Source organism: Oncorhynchus nerka, linkage group LG14 (genome assembly GCF_034236695.1).
Source record: "Oncorhynchus nerka isolate Pitt River linkage group LG14, Oner_Uvic_2.0, whole genome shotgun sequence".
Taxonomy (NCBI): Eukaryota; Metazoa; Chordata; class Actinopteri; order Salmoniformes; family Salmonidae; genus Oncorhynchus; species Oncorhynchus nerka.
Window position 1 is genome coordinate 80,406,442 of NC_088409.1, and position 16,296 is coordinate 80,422,737.

At 51.0% G+C, this 16,296-nt stretch overlaps 1 protein-coding gene across 1 annotated transcript in view; it reads left to right on the forward strand.

Annotated features, from left to right (window-relative positions):
• LOC115141309 (chordin-like) overlaps positions 1-15,262 on the forward strand; it is a 31,526-nt gene extending 16,264 nt beyond the window's left edge. Inside the window, exons 10-21 of the mRNA XM_065000478.1 lie at positions 688-835; positions 2,311-2,417; positions 2,543-2,822; positions 3,746-3,987; positions 4,151-4,264; positions 6,362-6,553; positions 6,780-6,873; positions 7,035-7,091; positions 13,317-13,420; positions 13,578-13,835; positions 14,345-14,438; positions 15,145-15,262. Of these exons, the coding sequence (XP_064856550.1) occupies positions 688-835; positions 2,311-2,417; positions 2,543-2,822; positions 3,746-3,987; positions 4,151-4,264; positions 6,362-6,553; positions 6,780-6,873; positions 7,035-7,091; positions 13,317-13,420; positions 13,578-13,835; positions 14,345-14,438; positions 15,145-15,209 (1,755 nt within the window). The 3' untranslated portion in view covers positions 15,210-15,262. The remainder of the gene's footprint in view (positions 1-687; positions 836-2,310; positions 2,418-2,542; positions 2,823-3,745; positions 3,988-4,150; positions 4,265-6,361; positions 6,554-6,779; positions 6,874-7,034; positions 7,092-13,316; positions 13,421-13,577; positions 13,836-14,344; positions 14,439-15,144) is intronic.
• The last annotated feature ends 1,034 nt before the right edge of the window (positions 15,263-16,296 follow it).

The following is a 16,296-nucleotide window of genomic DNA, read 5'->3' on the forward strand; positions in this document are numbered from 1 at the left end:
TGCTTGATTTTATACACCTTTCAGCAACAGTGTGGCTGAAATAGCCAAATCCACTCATTTGAATGGTAGTGTGTGCTCTCCTCCCTTTCCTGCTCTTAATATATTACCATCCTTCTTTACTTTCCTTTCATCTCCAATCATGCTTTTTACTCTCCACATTTCTCAATCACTCCTTCCTTCCTCCTTTACTTCCTTACCTTCCCTCCTGTCATTCCTCCATCCATCCCTCCCTCTCTCCCTCTCTCTCTCTCTCTCTTGGCTCAATTCTGTCCCTGGATTTATTGTACATGGGATATTTCTATTGAAATGTGCCCCGGGGTCATAAAAGTAATGTGTTCACCACAGTCATACACGTGTCACATTAATACAACATTTTTCAAATAACTTTCCAATCTCTGTTTATCTAAAGTTCTGGCGGTTGGAAGGATATGAATTGTGTGAGATATTAACCCCAAAGCAAGCCATATTTCTGGTGTGTCTAAGGCCAGTGTGTGTGTGTGTGGGGGAGGGGGGGTTGTTGAGCGAGACAGAGAGAGTGTGTTCTTGTGACATAATGAGTGTGTTTCAGTGTCTGTATGTGTGTTTGAGTAGAATGACTTTGTGAGTTTATCTATTTACAACCCCTTGTGTGTTTGTTTCTGATAAGTCTGACGATGTATCACCATTTCCCCAACGTTCTCCCTTTAGGACCCAGACTTTGCTGAGGTACTGACAGACCTGAACAGTCGGGAGCTCTTCTGGTTGTCAAGGGGCCAGCTGGTGATCGCCGTAGAAACCGAGGGCCCGGACCCGAGACACATCTCTGGCTTCATCACTGGAAGGAAGTCATGTGACAGTAAGTGCCACGTCCCTTTATGTAGAACAACCAATCAATCAATCAGCCCACAGTCAGTCACTCAGACAGGTGACATGTTGATTCGATTAAGTTACTCGAGTCGCTCAACATCAAACATTCATCTTCTGTCATCCCATCACACCTGAAATGAGAGAGAGACCTAGGAGGAATGTGTTTTTTGTCTTTCAGTTCACTTGTTCCCCTTCTATTCCTCCATGGCTGTTTTAGCAATTCTCTCTCTTCTATACATACTCCTTTCTTTCAAGTCTTATCACTGAAGTAAAACCATGTTTATAGCCCCGCTGTTTGACTTGGTGGTCCACCAAGACCGGGAGAGGAGGTGTGTCGTAGACAAAGTCTGAGACAATTCAGCGCACACATGTTCCATTCAAGCGACTCTAATGCAAACATACTTATATACTTAGATCCCCCCCATACACACTCACACACACATTGTCTTTTTCATACGCACACACACACACACACACACACACACACACACACACACACACTGGGCGATGCCAAGGTCACAGTCTGCTGGACCTCACTCTCCATACTGGTGTTCCAGCTCCATGATTAACAGGTTGACGTTATGTGTGAAGAATTCAACCCAAAACACTCGTTTCACTCTCTCCTTACATCTCTTTCTCTCTCTCTCTCTCTCTCTCTCTCTCTCTCTCTTGCTCTCTCTCTCTCTCTGCCTGTCTCTCTTGTTCTGTTCTTTTTCTGTCTTGAACTCCTTCCCCTCTATCACTCTCATTCGGCCTTTTTTTGAGTAGTTTTCTCCCTTCTTTTCTCTTCTCTCATTCTCTATTTGTCTTTCCCTGTCTGTCCTCTAAGCCCCTTGGTGTTCAACAAGGGTTACCTCATCCCACGGTTTAACCTTGGGTTAGAGTGTGCATGTGTTGGGGGGTACACCACTTAAGCTAGAATTCTCTCTTTTGAGATGACACACACTTACCCTCACCCCAAAGTTCTGTATGGATGGGTTGTGCTCTATTCCGTTCCCTGTGATTGTCCCCTTTGGTGGAGTGATGACATGGGGTGTGTGTGCATGTGTGTGTGTGTGTGTGTCGTTCTACAGCGGAGACGTGAGAGAATGTGTTCTGGCCCTCTCTCGGCTCCCCCCTGTCTGGCTCTCCAGACTAACATGGTGAATTATAACACGACAGAGAGCATTGCCTCATCTCGCATGCAAGAGCTGCCTCATCACACACAGATTAGTCTGTAGTAGTCTGGGTCTGGGGCTGAAATGGAAAGGGAACAATGTTTTGAGATCAGAATCAGGGAGACCCTACTCATACTCACTCTCTCATCATCCTCTCTCGTTCCACCTTCAATTTGCTTTATGGAAACGTGAAAAAATCCAAATGTGGCACTGCGTGTTCATCTGTTATGTAGAAATCATTTACTAACATGTTTTCCTCTCTCACTTCTCTCTTTCTGTCCTCCACTCCCTCTCTTTCTCTCTCCAGCCATCCAGAGTGTCATGTCCAGTGGTGATGCATTGACACCAGGGAAGACAGGTGGTGTGGGATCAGCATTCTTTCATCTCCATGACAACGGCACCCTGGACTACCAGGTATGGATCTGAACTGAATTTAATTGATTTGAAATAAATGAATCAAATGGAATTGTACTGTCACTATTTACATTTCTGAACTGAACTGAACCACCAATCCAACCCATATCCTGCTCCGTCCACAGGTCCAGATAGCGGGGTTATCCAGTGAAGTGGTGGGTCTGACCATCGAGCTAAAGCCTCGGCGGCGCAGTAAGCGCTCCGTGCTGTATGACCTAGCTTCAGAGTTCGACAGGCCCAGCGGGCGAGCGACGGGAAGCTGGAGTCGTCTGGAGGCGCGTCACATCCACATGCTGCTGCAGAACGAACTGTTCATCAACGTGGCTACAGCACACAGCCAGGAGGGGGAGCTACGCGGACAGATCAGAGGCCTGCTCTACAGCGGTCTGGAGGCACCCAGACATGGTGAGACACTGACCTCAGACCAGAGCAGAAACTAGGGCTGAATCCTAAATCAACCCCCTTTGTCTCGCTCCTTCATTTGTGCATTCGCTCATCCATTCGTGAATTGTTTTTGAGTTTGCGCAATTTCACACTAGAATGGGGTCGCGCATAATTATGAGCCACCTGTGTTTGTTTGTGTTTGACACAGGTAACAGATGAAATACCTCCCAAATGACATGTTTAACTGTGACTGTTATCTTATAAAACGACTTTTTTCCCATTTGAATTTCATGTCCATTTTATTATTTAAATGTGGAATATGAATTGCATCATTCAAGTCAAGAGTATATCCCGAACCTCTGTCACAGCCGGCCGCTACCGGTAGACCCATGAGAAAATTGTCCCAGTGTTGTCTAGATTAGGTGAGGGTTTGGCTGGCAGGGATGCCCTTGTCCCATCGCGCTCTAGCGACTCCTTTGGCTGGCCAGGCGCATGCACGTTGACATGGTCGCCGGGTGTACCGTGTTTCCCCCAACACATTGGTGCGGCTGGCTTCGGGGTTAAGTGGGCGTTGTGTCAAGAAGCAGTGCGGCTTGGTGGGGTTGTGTTACTACAGTATGTCCTGAAGTTGATTGATCCCCTCACCACTCTTGAAATTACCCTTTGAGTTTTGTTAGTAACACGTGACAATGGAAGGCCCTCCGAGCGATTAGGTAGTGGACTGGTTGAGGATTCACCATAGAGAAACTCAAATACACTTAGGTTGAGTAAATGCATAGTTCAGGGATGGATACTCCAGTCCTCTAGACTAGAGACAGTGTCCACAGAGGCACCTTTTATAAAGTATCTGAAAGAAAAACATTGATCCCAATTTGAGATTATTCTCTTTAACTCTAGTCTTTTGCTTTTCATTCATATTTAACTCTCACCCTCTCCTTCCCTAGAGATCCCTATCCCTCTGGCAGGCCAGTTTGTGGCCCCTCCAGTCCTGACCAGTGCTGGGGGCCATGCCTGGGTGTCTGTGGATGAGCGCTGTCACCTCCATTATGAGATCGTGGTGGCAGGCCTCAGCAAAGCTGATGACCTCACAGTCAGCGCCCACCTTCATGGATTTGCCGAAATCGGAGAGCTTGGCGAGAGCAGCACCAATCACAAGAGACTGCTGACAGGGTTCTACGGTTCTCAGGTAGGCAGAGGGAGACACATGAATAATCACAGGCACACAACTTCGTCATGACAGTATGATATAGATCATGTATACATACAGCAGAATCTTATTCCATTCTCTCTCTCTCTCTCTCTCTCTCTCTCTCTCTCTCTCTCTCTCTCTCTCTCTCTCTCTCTCTCAGGCCCAGGGTGTGTTGAAGGACATCAGTGTAGAGTTGTTGCGTCACCTGGACAGAGGGACAGCCTTCATTCAGGTCAGCACCAAGGTCAACACCAGAGGAGAGATACGTGGACGGGTGAGTAGGACCACAACCAGAACTCAACCACTTAACAACCAGAACTAAACCACTTAACAACCGTTAATCAACCACTCTAAAATCCTAACACAGTGCACATCTCAACCTCAACCGTAGCTCGATCCACACTCCTCACACTCTCAATCCACACTCTTCAGTTTGATCATGCATTACTGGAATATATTGAGGATTATAGAGATGGAGCGATAACAGGTGGAGGAGAGGAGGGAGGGAGCTGAGGCTCCTTAGGGCCCTAGTCAGCTGTGTGTGTGTGTGTGTGTGTGTGTGTGTGTGTGTGTGTGTGTGTGTGTGTGTGTGTGTGATTGCTCACTTAGCCAGTGTGGGCCACTCACTGGCAGGTGGTCTTGTGTTTTTAGAGACATTTTGTTGAAAAGTAAAAGTTTGTGAGGACACACACACACACACACACACACAAATACATCGTTACACACTAACATATCTGCAGGTGGCTTGGTTTATGATTTTGTCTTAGCTGCCAGGGATTAGAATGGAAGAAAGAAACGTGTGAGAACACACACACACACACACAGTAAGGTCCGGTAGTTTTAATAGCAAACAGGTCTGACACATAAACAGCCATCTGACGTGGAGCCGTAGAGACATGGGCGGAAAGCTGGCTGAACGCTCCATTTAGGACTAATTTACAAGTACACTTTATAACAAGGCACAAGGGAGGTTTGTCCAACAAATCACTGAAATCCTAACCTCTGTCTTCCCCCCCTCTCTCCCTACTTCCTCCTCCTTGTACTCTATCTCTTGGTCCCTTCTCTTATTCTCCTATTCTCATGCTCACCCCTTTTCTGCCCCTCTCTATCTATGTCCCTTTCTCATGCTCACCCCTTTTCTGCCCCTCCTCTATCTATGTCCCTTTCTCATGCTCACCCCTTTTCTGCCCCTCCTCTATCTATGTACCTTTATCATGCTCACCCCTTTTCTGCCCCTCTCTATCTATGTCCCTTTCTCATGCTCACCCCTTTTCTGCCCCTCTCTATCTATGTCCCTTTCTCATGCTCACCCCTTTTCTGCCCCTCTCTATCTATGTCCCTTTCTCATGCTCACCCCTTTTCTGCCCCTCTCTATCTATGTCCCTTTCTCATGCTCACCCATTTTCTGCCCCTCCTCTATCTATGTCCCTTTCTCATGCTCACCCCTTTTCTGCCCCTCTCTATCTATGTCCCTTTCTCATGCTCACCCCTTTTCTGCCCCTCCTCTATCTATGTCCCTTTCTCATGCTCACCCCTTTTCTGCCCCTCCTCTATCTATGTACCTTTATCATGCTCACCCCTTTTCTGCCCCTCTCTATCTATGTCCCTTTCTCATGCTCACCCCTTTTCTGCCCCTCTCTATCTATGTCCCTTTCTCATGCTCACCCCTTTTCTGCCCCTCTCTATCTATGTCCCTTTCTCATGCTCACCCCTTTTCTGCCCCTCTCTATCTATGTCCCTTTCTCATGCTCACCCCTTTTCTGCCCCTCTCTATCTATGTCCCTTTCTCATGCTCACCCCTTTTCTGCCCCTCCTCTATCTATGTCCCTTTCTCATACTCACCCCTTTTCTGCCCCTCCTCTATCTATGTCCCTTTCTCATGCTCACCCCTTTTCTGCCCCTCTCTATCTATGTCCCTTTCTCATGCTCACCCCTTTTCTGCCCCTCCTCTATCTATGTCCCTTTCTCATGCTCACCCCTTTTCTGCCCCTCTCTATCTATGTCCCTTTCTCATGCTCACCCCTTTTCTGCCCCTCCTCTATCTATGTCCCTTTCTCAAGCTCACCCCTTTTCTGCCCCTCTCTATCTATGTCCCTTTCTCATGCTCACCCCTTTTCTGCCCCTCTCTATCTATGTCCCTTTCTCATGCTCACCCCTTTTCTGCCCCTCTCTATCTATGTCCCTTTCTCATGCTCACCCCTTTTCTGCCCCTCTCTATCTATGTCCCTTTCTCATACTCACCCCTTTTCTGCCCCTCTCTATCTATGTCCCTTTCTCAAGCTCGTCCCCTCTTTCTTTCTTTCTCTCTCTATCACCCCCCTTTCCATTCTGCTCTCTCTTCCTCCCTCCTTTTGTCTTTCTCTCCCTACAGGTCCATGTGCCTAACAACTGTGAGTTTGGGACAAGGGGTGAGGTGGAGGTGGCTGAGTTTGATGGCCTGTTTGTGCATGATCCTGAGGAACTAAAGAAAGACCCCCACACCTGTTTCTTCGAGAGTCAACACCATGCCCACGGCTCACTCTGGACCCCGAACTACAACAACTGTTTCACCTGCAGCTGTCAGGTAGGACTGGTCAAACTACAACCACTAGGGCGGCGCTATAGCTACGCATTAAATTAACTGCTGGTTTTCCAGACACTGATTAAGTCTGGTCCTGAATTAAGAAGCCCTTTCCATGGAGAATCTAGAAGTATAGTTTCTACTTCTATATTGAGTGACTTTGTGTCTAACCACTCTCTCTCTTCTTCTGTCCATTTTCTCTTCCCTCATCTCTCTGTTCTCCCTGTAGAAGCGCACAGTGATCTGTGACCCGGTCATCTGTGCAGTCCTCACCTGTTCTCGCACCATACAACCTGAGGACAAGTGCTGCCCCGTGTGTCTCGGTGAGTGTGTGTGTATGAGTGTGTGTGTGTTACTATGTTTGAATAGGATTGTGTGCTTGAGTGTGTTTTCCTTATTCTTGAGAGGACTTACTATTGACATTTCGGTCGTAAAGTTGTGAAATAATACTTTCCTGTGTCCGTTACCCCTGTCTGTCCTTTAGAGAGGAAAGACCCCAAGAACATGAAGACTCCAGAGAGGCTAGATGAGCATCCAGAAGGTTCTGAACCATCTCTCTGTCTGACTGTCACTCCTCTTTCTTTCTCACTTTCTCCATCTGTCTGTTCCTCTGTCTCTCCCTGCCAGGAGGCACTAGTTCTGTCTCTCTACATCACCCCCCCTCCTCTCCTTCTGTCTGTTCCCTCTGTCTCTCCCTGCCAGGAGGCACTCGTTCTGTCTCTCTACATCACCCTCCCTCCTCTCCATCTGTCTGTTCCCTCTATCTCTCCCTGCCAGGAGGCACTCGTTCTGTCTCTCTACATCACCCTCCCTCCTCTCCATCTGTCTGTTCCCTCTATCTCTCCCTGCCAGGAGGCACTCGTTCTGTCTCTCTACATCACCCTCCCTCCTCTCCATCTGTCTGTTCCCTCTATCTCTCCCTGCCAGGAGGCACTCGTTCTGTCTCTCTACATCACCCTCCCTCCTCTCCTTCTGTCTGTTCCTCTATCTCTCCCTGCCAGGAGGCACTCGTTCTGTCTCTCTACATCACCCTCCCTCCTCTCCTTCTGTCTGTTCCTCTATCTCTCCCTGCCAGGAGGCACTCGTTCTGTCTCTCTACATCACCCTCCCTCCTCTCCATCTGTCTGTTCCCTCTGTCTCTCCCTGCCAGGAGGCGCTCGTTCTGTCTCTCTACATCACCCTCCCTCCTCTCCTTCTGTCTGTTCCTCTATCTCTCCCTGCCAGGAGGCACTCGTTCTGTCTCTCTACATCACCCTCCCTCCTATCCATCTGTCTGTTCCCTCTGTTTCTCCCTGCCAGGAGGCACTCGTTCTGTCTCTCTACATCACCCTCCCTCCTCTCCTTCTGTCTGTTCCCTCTGTCTCTCCCTGCCAGGAGGCACTCGTTCTGTCTCTCTACATCACCCTCCCTCCTCTCCTTCTGTCTGTTCCCTCTGTTTCTCCCTTCCAGGAGGCACTCGTTCTGTCTCTCTACATCACCCTCCCTCCTCTCCTTCTGTCTGTTCCCTCTGTCTCTCCCTGCCAGGAGGCACTCGTTCTGTCTCTCTACATCACCCTCCCTCCTCTCCTTCTGTCTGTTCCCTCTGTCTCTCCCTGCCAGGAGGCACTCGTTCTGTCTCTCTACATCACCCTCCCTCCTCTCCATCTGTCTGTTCCCTCTATCTCTCCCTGCCAGGAGGCACTCGTTCTGTCTCTCTACATCACCCTCCCTCCTCTCCATCTGTCTGTTCCCTCTATCTCTCCCTGCCAGGAGGCACTCGTTCTGTCTCTCTACATCACCCTCCCTCCTCTCCTTCTGTCTGTTCCTCTATCTCTCCCTGCCAGGAGGCACTCGTTCTGTCTCTCTACATCACCCTCCCTCCTCTCCTTCTGTCTGTTCCCTCTGTCTCTCCCTGCCAGGAGGCACTCGTTCTGTCTCTCTACATCACCCTCCCTCCTCTCCTTCTGTCTGTTCCCTCTGTCTCTCCCTGCCAGGAGGCACTCGTTCTGTCTCTCTACATCACCCTCCCTCCTCTCCATCTGTCTGTTCCCTCTGTCTCTCCCTGCCAGGAGGCACTTGTTCTGTCTCTCTACATCACCCTCCCTCCTCTCCTTCTGTCTGTTCCCTCTGTTTCTCCCTGCCAGGAGGCACTCGTTCTGTCTCTCTACATCACCCTCCCTCCTCTCCTTCTGTCTGTTCCTCTATCTCTCCCTGCCAGGAGGCACTCGTTCTGTCTCTCTACATCACCCTCCCTCCTCTCCATCTGTCTGTTCCCTCTGTCTCTCCCTGCCAGGAGGCACTCGTTCTGTCTCTCTACATCACCCTCCCTCCTCTCCTTCTGTCTGTTCCTCTATCTCTCCCTGCCAGGAGGCACTCGTTCTGTCTCTCTACATCACCCTCCCTCCTATCCATCTGTCTGTTCCCTCTGTTTCTCCATGCCAGGAGGCACTCGTTCTGTCTCTCTACATCACCCTCCCTCCTCTCCTTCTGTCTGTTCCCTCTGTCTCTCCCTGCCAGGAGGCACTCGTTCTGTCTCTCTACATCACCCTCCCTCCTCTCCTTCTGTCTGTTCCCTCTGTTTCTCCCTGCCAGGAGGCACTCGTTCTGTCTCTCTACATCACCCTCCCTCCTCTCCTTCTGTCTGTTCCCTCTGTCTCTCCCTGCCAGGAGGCACTCGTTCTGTCTCTCTACATCACCCTCCCTCCTCTCCTTCTGTCTGTTCCCTCTGTCTCTCCCTGCCCGGAGGCACTTGTTCTGTCTCTCTACATCACCCTCCCTCCTCTCCATCTGTCTGTTCCCTCCATCTCTCCCTGCCAGGAGGCACTCGTTCTGTCTCTCTACATCACCCTCCCTCCTCTCCATCTGTCTGTTCCCTCTATCTCTCCCTGCCAGGAGGCACTCGTTCTGTCTCTCTACATCACCCTCCCTCCTCTCCTTCTGTCTGTTCCTCTATCTCTCCCTGCCAGGAGGCACTCGTTCTGTCTCTCTACATCACCCTCCCTCCTCTCCTTCTGTCTGTTCCCTCTGTCTCTCCCTGCCAGGAGGCACTCGTTCTGTCTCTCTACATCACCCTCCCTCCTCTCCTTCTGTCTGTTCCCTCTGTCTCTCCCTGCCAGGAGGCACTCGTTCTGTCTCTCTACATCACCCTCCCTCCTCTCCATCTGTCTGTTCCCTCTGTCTCTCCCTGCCAGGAGGCACTTGTTCTGTCTCTCTACATCACCCTCCCTCCTCTCCTTCTGTCTGTTCCCTCTGTTTCTCCCTGCCAGGAGGCACTCGTTCTGTCTCTCTACATCACCCTCCCTCCTCTCCTTCTGTCTGTTCCTCTATCTCTCCCTGCCAGGAGGCACTCGTTCTGTCTCTCTACATCACCCTCCCTCCTCTCCATCTGTCTGTTCCCTCTGTCTCTCCCTGCCAGGAGGCACTCATTCTGTCTCTCTACATCACCCTCCCTCCTCTCCTTCTGTCTGTTCCTCTATCTCTCCCTGCCAGGAGGCACTCGTTCTGTCTCTCTACATCACCCTCCCTCCTCTCCTTCTGTCTGTTCCCTCTGTCTCTCCCTGCCAGGAGGCACTCGTTCTGTCTCTCTACATCACCCTCCCTCCTCTCCTTCTGTCTGTTCCTCTGTCTCTCCCTGCCAGGAGGCACTCGTTCTGTCTCTCTATATCACCCTCCCTCCTCTCCTTCTGTCTGTTCCCTCTGTCTCTCCCTGCCAGGAGGCACTCGTTCTGTCTCTCTACATCACCCTCCCTCCTCTCCTTCTGTCTGTTCCTTTATCTCTCCCTGCCAGGAGGCACTTGTTCTGTCTCTCTACATCACCCTCCCTCATCTCCTTCTGTCTGTTCCTCTATCTCTCCCTGCCAGGAGGCACTCGTTCTGTCTCTCTACATCACCCTCCATCCTCTCCTTCTGTCTGTTCCTCTATCTCTCCCTGCCAGGAGGCACTCGTTCTGTCTCTCTACATCACCCTCCCTCCTCTCCATCTGTCTGTTCCCTCTGTCTCTCCCTTCCAGGAGGCACTCGTTCTGTCTCTCTACATCACCCTCCCTCCTCTCCTTCTGTCTGTTCCTCTGTCTCTCCCTGCCAGGAGGCACTCGTTCTGTCTCTCTACATCACCCTCCCTCCTCTCCTTCTGTCTGTTCTTCTGTCTCTCCCTGCCAGGAGGCACTCGTTCTGTCTCTCTACATCACCCTCCCTCCTCTCCTTCTGTCTGTTCCTCTATCTCTCCCTGCCAGGAGGCACTCGTTCTGTCTCTCTACATCACCCTCCCTCCTCTCCTTCTGTCTGTTCCTCTATCTCTCCCTGCCAGGAGGCACTCGTTCTGTCTCTCTACATCACCCTCCCTCCTCTCCTTCTGTCTGTTCCCTCTGTCTCTCCCTGCCAGGAGGCACTCGTTCTGTCTCTCTACATCACCCTCCCTCCTCTCCTTCTGTCTGTTCCCTCTGTCTTTCCCTGCCAGGAGGCACTCGTTCTGTCTCTCTACATCACCCTCCCTCCTCTCCTTCTGTCTGTTCCCTCTGTCTCTCCCTGCCAGGAGGCACTCGTTCTGTCTCTCTACATCACCCTCCCTCCTCTCCTTCTGTCTGTTCCCTCTATCTCTCCCTGCCAGGAGGCGCTCGTTCTGTCTCTCTACATCACTCTCCCTCCTCTCCTTCTGTCTGTTCCTCTATCTCTCCCTGCCAGGAGGCACTCGTTCTGTCTCTCTACATCACCCTCCCTCCTCTCCTTCTGTCTGTTCCTCTATCTCTCCCTGCCAGGAGGCACTCGTTCTGTCTCTCTACATCACCCTCCCTCCTCTCCTTCTGTCTGTTCCCTCTGTCTCTCCCTGCCAGGAGGCACTCGTTCTGTCTCTCTACATTACCCTCCCTCCTCTCCTTCTGTCTGTTCCTCTATCTCTCCCTGCCAGGAGGCACTCGTTCTGTCTCTCTACATCACCCTCCCTCCTCTCCTTCTGTCTGTTCCCTCTATCTCTCCCTGCCAGGAGGCGCTCGTTCTGTCTCTCTACATCACCCTCCCTCCTCTCCTTCTGTCTGTTCCCTCTGTCTCTCCCTGCCAGGAGGCACTCGTTCTGTCTCTCTACATCACCCTCCCTCGTCTCCTTCTGTCTGTTCCTCTATCTCTCCCTGCCAGGAGGCACTCGTTCTGTCTCTCTACATCACCCTCCCTCCTCTCCTTCTGTCTGTTCCTCTATCTCTCCCTGCCAGGAGGCACTCGTTCTGTCTCTCTACATCACCCTCCCTCCTCTCCTTCTGTCTGTTCCCTCTGTCTCTCCCTGCCAGGAGGCACTCGTTCTGTCTCTCTACATCACCCTCCCTCCTCTCCTTCTGTCTGTTCCCTCTGTCTTTCCCTGCCAGGAGGCACTCGTTCTGTCTCTCTACATCACCCTCCGTCCTCTCCTTCTGTCTGTTCCCTCTGTCTCTCCCTGCCAGGAGGCACTCGTTCTGTCTCTACATCACCCTCCCTCCTCTCCATCTGTCTGTTCCTCTGTCTCTCCCTGCCAGGAGGCACTCGTTCTGTCTCTCTACATCACCCTCCCTCCTCTCCTTCTGTCTGTTCCTCTATCTCTCCCTGCCAGGAGGCACTCGTTCTGTCTCTCTACATCACCCTCCCTCCTCTCCATCTGTCTGTTCCCTCTGTCTCTCCCTGCCAGGAGGCACTCGTTCTGTCTCTCTACATCACCCTCCCTCCTCTCCTTCTGTCTGTTCCTCTACTATCTCTCCCTGCCAGGAGGCACTCGTTCTGTCTCTCTACATCACCCTCCCTCCTCTCCTTCTGTCTGTTCCCTCTGTCTCTCCCTTCCAGGAGGCACTCGTTCTGTCTCTCTACATCACCCTCCCTCCTCTCCTTCTGTCTGTTCCTCTGTCTCTCCCTGCCAGGAGGCACTCGTTCTGTCTCTCTACATCACCCTCCCTCCTCTCCTTCTGTCTGTTCCTCTGTCTCTCCCTGCCAGGAGGCACTCGTTCTGTCTCTCTACATCACCCTCCCTCCTCTCCATCTGTCTGTTCCTCTGTCTCTCCCTGCCAGGAGGCACTCGTTCTGTCTCTCTACATCACCCTCCCTCCTCTCCTTCTGTCTGTTCCTCTGTCTCTCCCTGCCAGGAGGCACTCGTTCTGTCTCTCTACAGCACCCTCCCTCCTCTCCTTCTGTCTGTTCCTCTGTCTCTCCCTGCCAGGAGGCACTCGTTCTGTCTTTCTACATCACCCTCCCTCCTCTCCTTCTGTCTGTTCCTCTAACTCTCCCTGCCAGGAGGCACTCGTTCTGTCTCTCTACATCACCCTCCCTCCTCTCCATCTGTCTGTTCCTCTATCTCTCCCTGCCAGGAGGCACTCGTTCTGTCTCTCTACATCACCCTCCCTCCTCTCCTTCTGTCTGTTCCCTCTGTCTCTCCCTGCCAGGAGGCACTCGTTCTGTCTCTCTACATCACCCTCCCTCCTCTCCTTCTGTCTGTTCCTCTATCTCCCCTGCCAGGAGGCACTGCTCTGTCTCTCTACATCACCCTCCCTCCTCTCCTTCTGTCTGTTCCTCTATCTCTCCCTGCCAGGAGGCACTCGTTCTGTCTCTCTACATCACCCTCCCTCCTCTCCTTCTGTCTGTTCCCTCTGTCTCTCCCTGCCAGGGGACACTCGTTCTGTCTCTCTACATCACCCTCCCTCCTCTCCATCTGTCTGTTCCCTCTGTCTCTTTGTGCCAACAGATACGTTTTACCTCTGAGATTGATATGTATTTCTAATGCTAAGAGTGTCCTCTATTTCTCTCATCCCTTTGAACCCCCCTGTACTCACTCACTCAGGTTGTTACTTTGAGGGGGACCAGAAGATGCATGCTCCTGGGTCAACATGGCATCCATTCGTCCCTCCATTTGGCTACATCAAGTGTGCTCTCTGCACCTGCAAGGTAGGCCTCTAGGTTACTTCTTCACAGCTAGGATGATGTAAGTCGATAAGTGATGCTAACAAAACATCATTAGAAACATAATCTTTCTGCAGCTTCGTAGAATTTAACGTAAATTACGCTAATTTCCCATTGTGTCCTTCCTCCTCTACTCCTGTAGGGGGCGACAGGCGAGGTGCACTGTGAGAAGGTGACGTGTCCAGCCCTGACCTGCAGTCGTCCGGTACGCCGTAGCCCCTCAGACTGCTGTAAGGAATGTCCGGAGGAAGACAAACCCCCCTTGGTGCACGCTGACATGATGCAGGCAGACGGAACGCGTCACTGCAAGTTTGGGAAGAACTTCTACCAGAACAGTGACAACTGGCACCCCCGTGTACCCTTGATGGGAGAGATGAAGTGCATCACCTGCTGGTGTGACGTGAGTATTACAGGGAGTCGGGGACCAGTCGGGGACCAGACAAGTCTTTTACAAAATACAGACACTTAAGAGTGAGTTTGGACCTGTTGCCAAGCAACAAAACTCAAGACAAAAAAGCTTCAGACTGTTGGACCTAAACCCCATAGACCAAAAAGGAAAAAACACTGTAGAACTCCCTCTGTTTCAGTAAACCTTTAGAAAAAGACTCAACGTTTCTGAAGAAGACTGAAGAAGTTTTTCCATGCCACTGTGCTCAATACATATTTGTACAGATAGAGTAGGGATGTTTCAGACTTTGTTGGGCTTCATAGCTGTAGGGATGGTCCATAATCCTTGTCTGGTCCATACCCCTTGTCTGGTCCATAAACATTCCAGTGTCAGTGTGGGGAACTCTGGGATTTGGAGTGGAGCATTTTCTGGTTTCACAGCATTGTGAGAAGCATTCCTAATGTACCTCCCTTGGTCTCTCTCTCCCTCCCTCCTTTCTTTCTTTCTCCCCCTCTCTCCAGCATGGTGTGACTAAGTGTCAGAGGAAACAGTGTCCAGTTCTGACCTGTAGTAACATCACCCGCCGGGAGGGCATGTGCTGTCCTGAGTGCCAAGGTGACAAGCACACACAAACATACACCCTCCTCCCTCATGCTCCCTAGCCAGAGCATCCAAGCACACACAAACATACACCCTCCTCCCTCATGCTCCCTAGCCAGAGCATCCAAGCACACACAAACATACACCCTCCTCCCTCATGCTCCCTAGCCAGAGCATCCAAGCACACACAAACATACACCCTCCTCCCTCATGCTCCCTAGCCAGAGCATCCAAGCACACACAAACATACACCCTCCTCCCTCATGCTCCCTAGCCAGAGCATCCAAGCACACACAAACATACACCCTCCTCCCTCATACTCCCTAGCCAGAGCATCCAAGCACACACAAACATACACCCTCCTCCCTCATGCTCCCTAGCCAGAGCATCCAAGCACACACAAACATACACCCTCCTCCCTCATGCTCCCTAGCCAGAGCATCCAAGCACACACAAACATACACCCTCCTCCCTCATGCTCCCTAGCCAGAGCATCCAAGCACACACAAACATACACCCTCCTCCCTCATGCTCCCTAGCCAGAGCATCCAAGCACACACAAACATACACCCTCCTCCCTCATGCTCCCTAGCCAGAGCATCCAAGGACACATGCTTGAAATAGCGAGACATGCTCTCAATCCTGATGACATGCTTTCAAACAGTGATGATTCATGTAGTAATCACAGATTCATTCATATTTGATTGTCTCTTTTGTTTAGATTCCAAAGAGGAAGAGGAGGAGCTGATGAAAGTTCCGGAAAAGAAGAACAGCTGGAGACACTGAGCTGAGATGCCCTCTCCACCCGCATCCCCCACTTCTACCTTCCCCCGCACCCCCCCTCCTCTCTCTACCTACCCCCTCATGGGCAGACCTAGACCTGCACACTGGGTCAGCTAACACCCCCTAAAATCGAGACCCCTATAACCCTCCAGCCCCAACCCACAACCCCCCTGTCCACAAGGATTGTAACGAAGGAAGGAAAGACAAACAGAAGAAAAGAAAGAGAAGCACTGAGGTGTCATGGAAGAGAATGGAAAGAAGGGAACAAAAAGAGATCTGAAGTGGACCAACCACAGCTGCTGCAGCAGTGTCTTTTGACTGGTTCCTCCTTTGAAATGTGCCATTTTTGTTTTGTTTTCAGTTCTTTTGTCTCCCCGTGATGAATTTTGCCCGCCCTTTCAAAAATCACATACAATTACCCTTCATATTCGAATACAACAAGGTTTGCTTAGTTTGTAAAATGGATGTGTTGGTAGTCTTTGCATTGTTAGATGCGTGTGTGTGTGTGTGTGTGTGTGTGTGTGTGTGTGTGTGTGTGTGTCTGCCTGCCAGTGGTAAAAATGCTTGGTGGCTAGATGGAAACACACACAAAACATAGTCACACATATGCCCTGTCATCCCATCCAGTCAGCACCACACATATGTCCTGTCATCCCATCCAGTCAGCACCACACATGTCCTGTCATCCCATCCAGTCAGCACCACACATGTCCTGTCATCCCATCCAGTCAGCACCACACATATGTCCTGTCATCCCATCCAGTCAGCACCACACATGTCCTGTCATCCCATCCAGTCAGCACCACACATGTCCTGTCATCCCATCCAGTCAGCACCACACATGTCCTGTCATCCCATCCAGTCAGCACCACACATATGTCCTGTCATCCCATCCAGTCAGCACCACACATATGTCCTGTCATCCCATCCAGTCAGCACCACACATATGTCCTGTCATCCCATCCAGTCAGCACCACACATATGTCCTGTCATCCCATCCAGTCAGCACCACACATATGTCCTGTCATCCCATCCAGTCAGCACCACACATATGTCCTGTCATCCCATCCAGTCAGCACCACACATATGT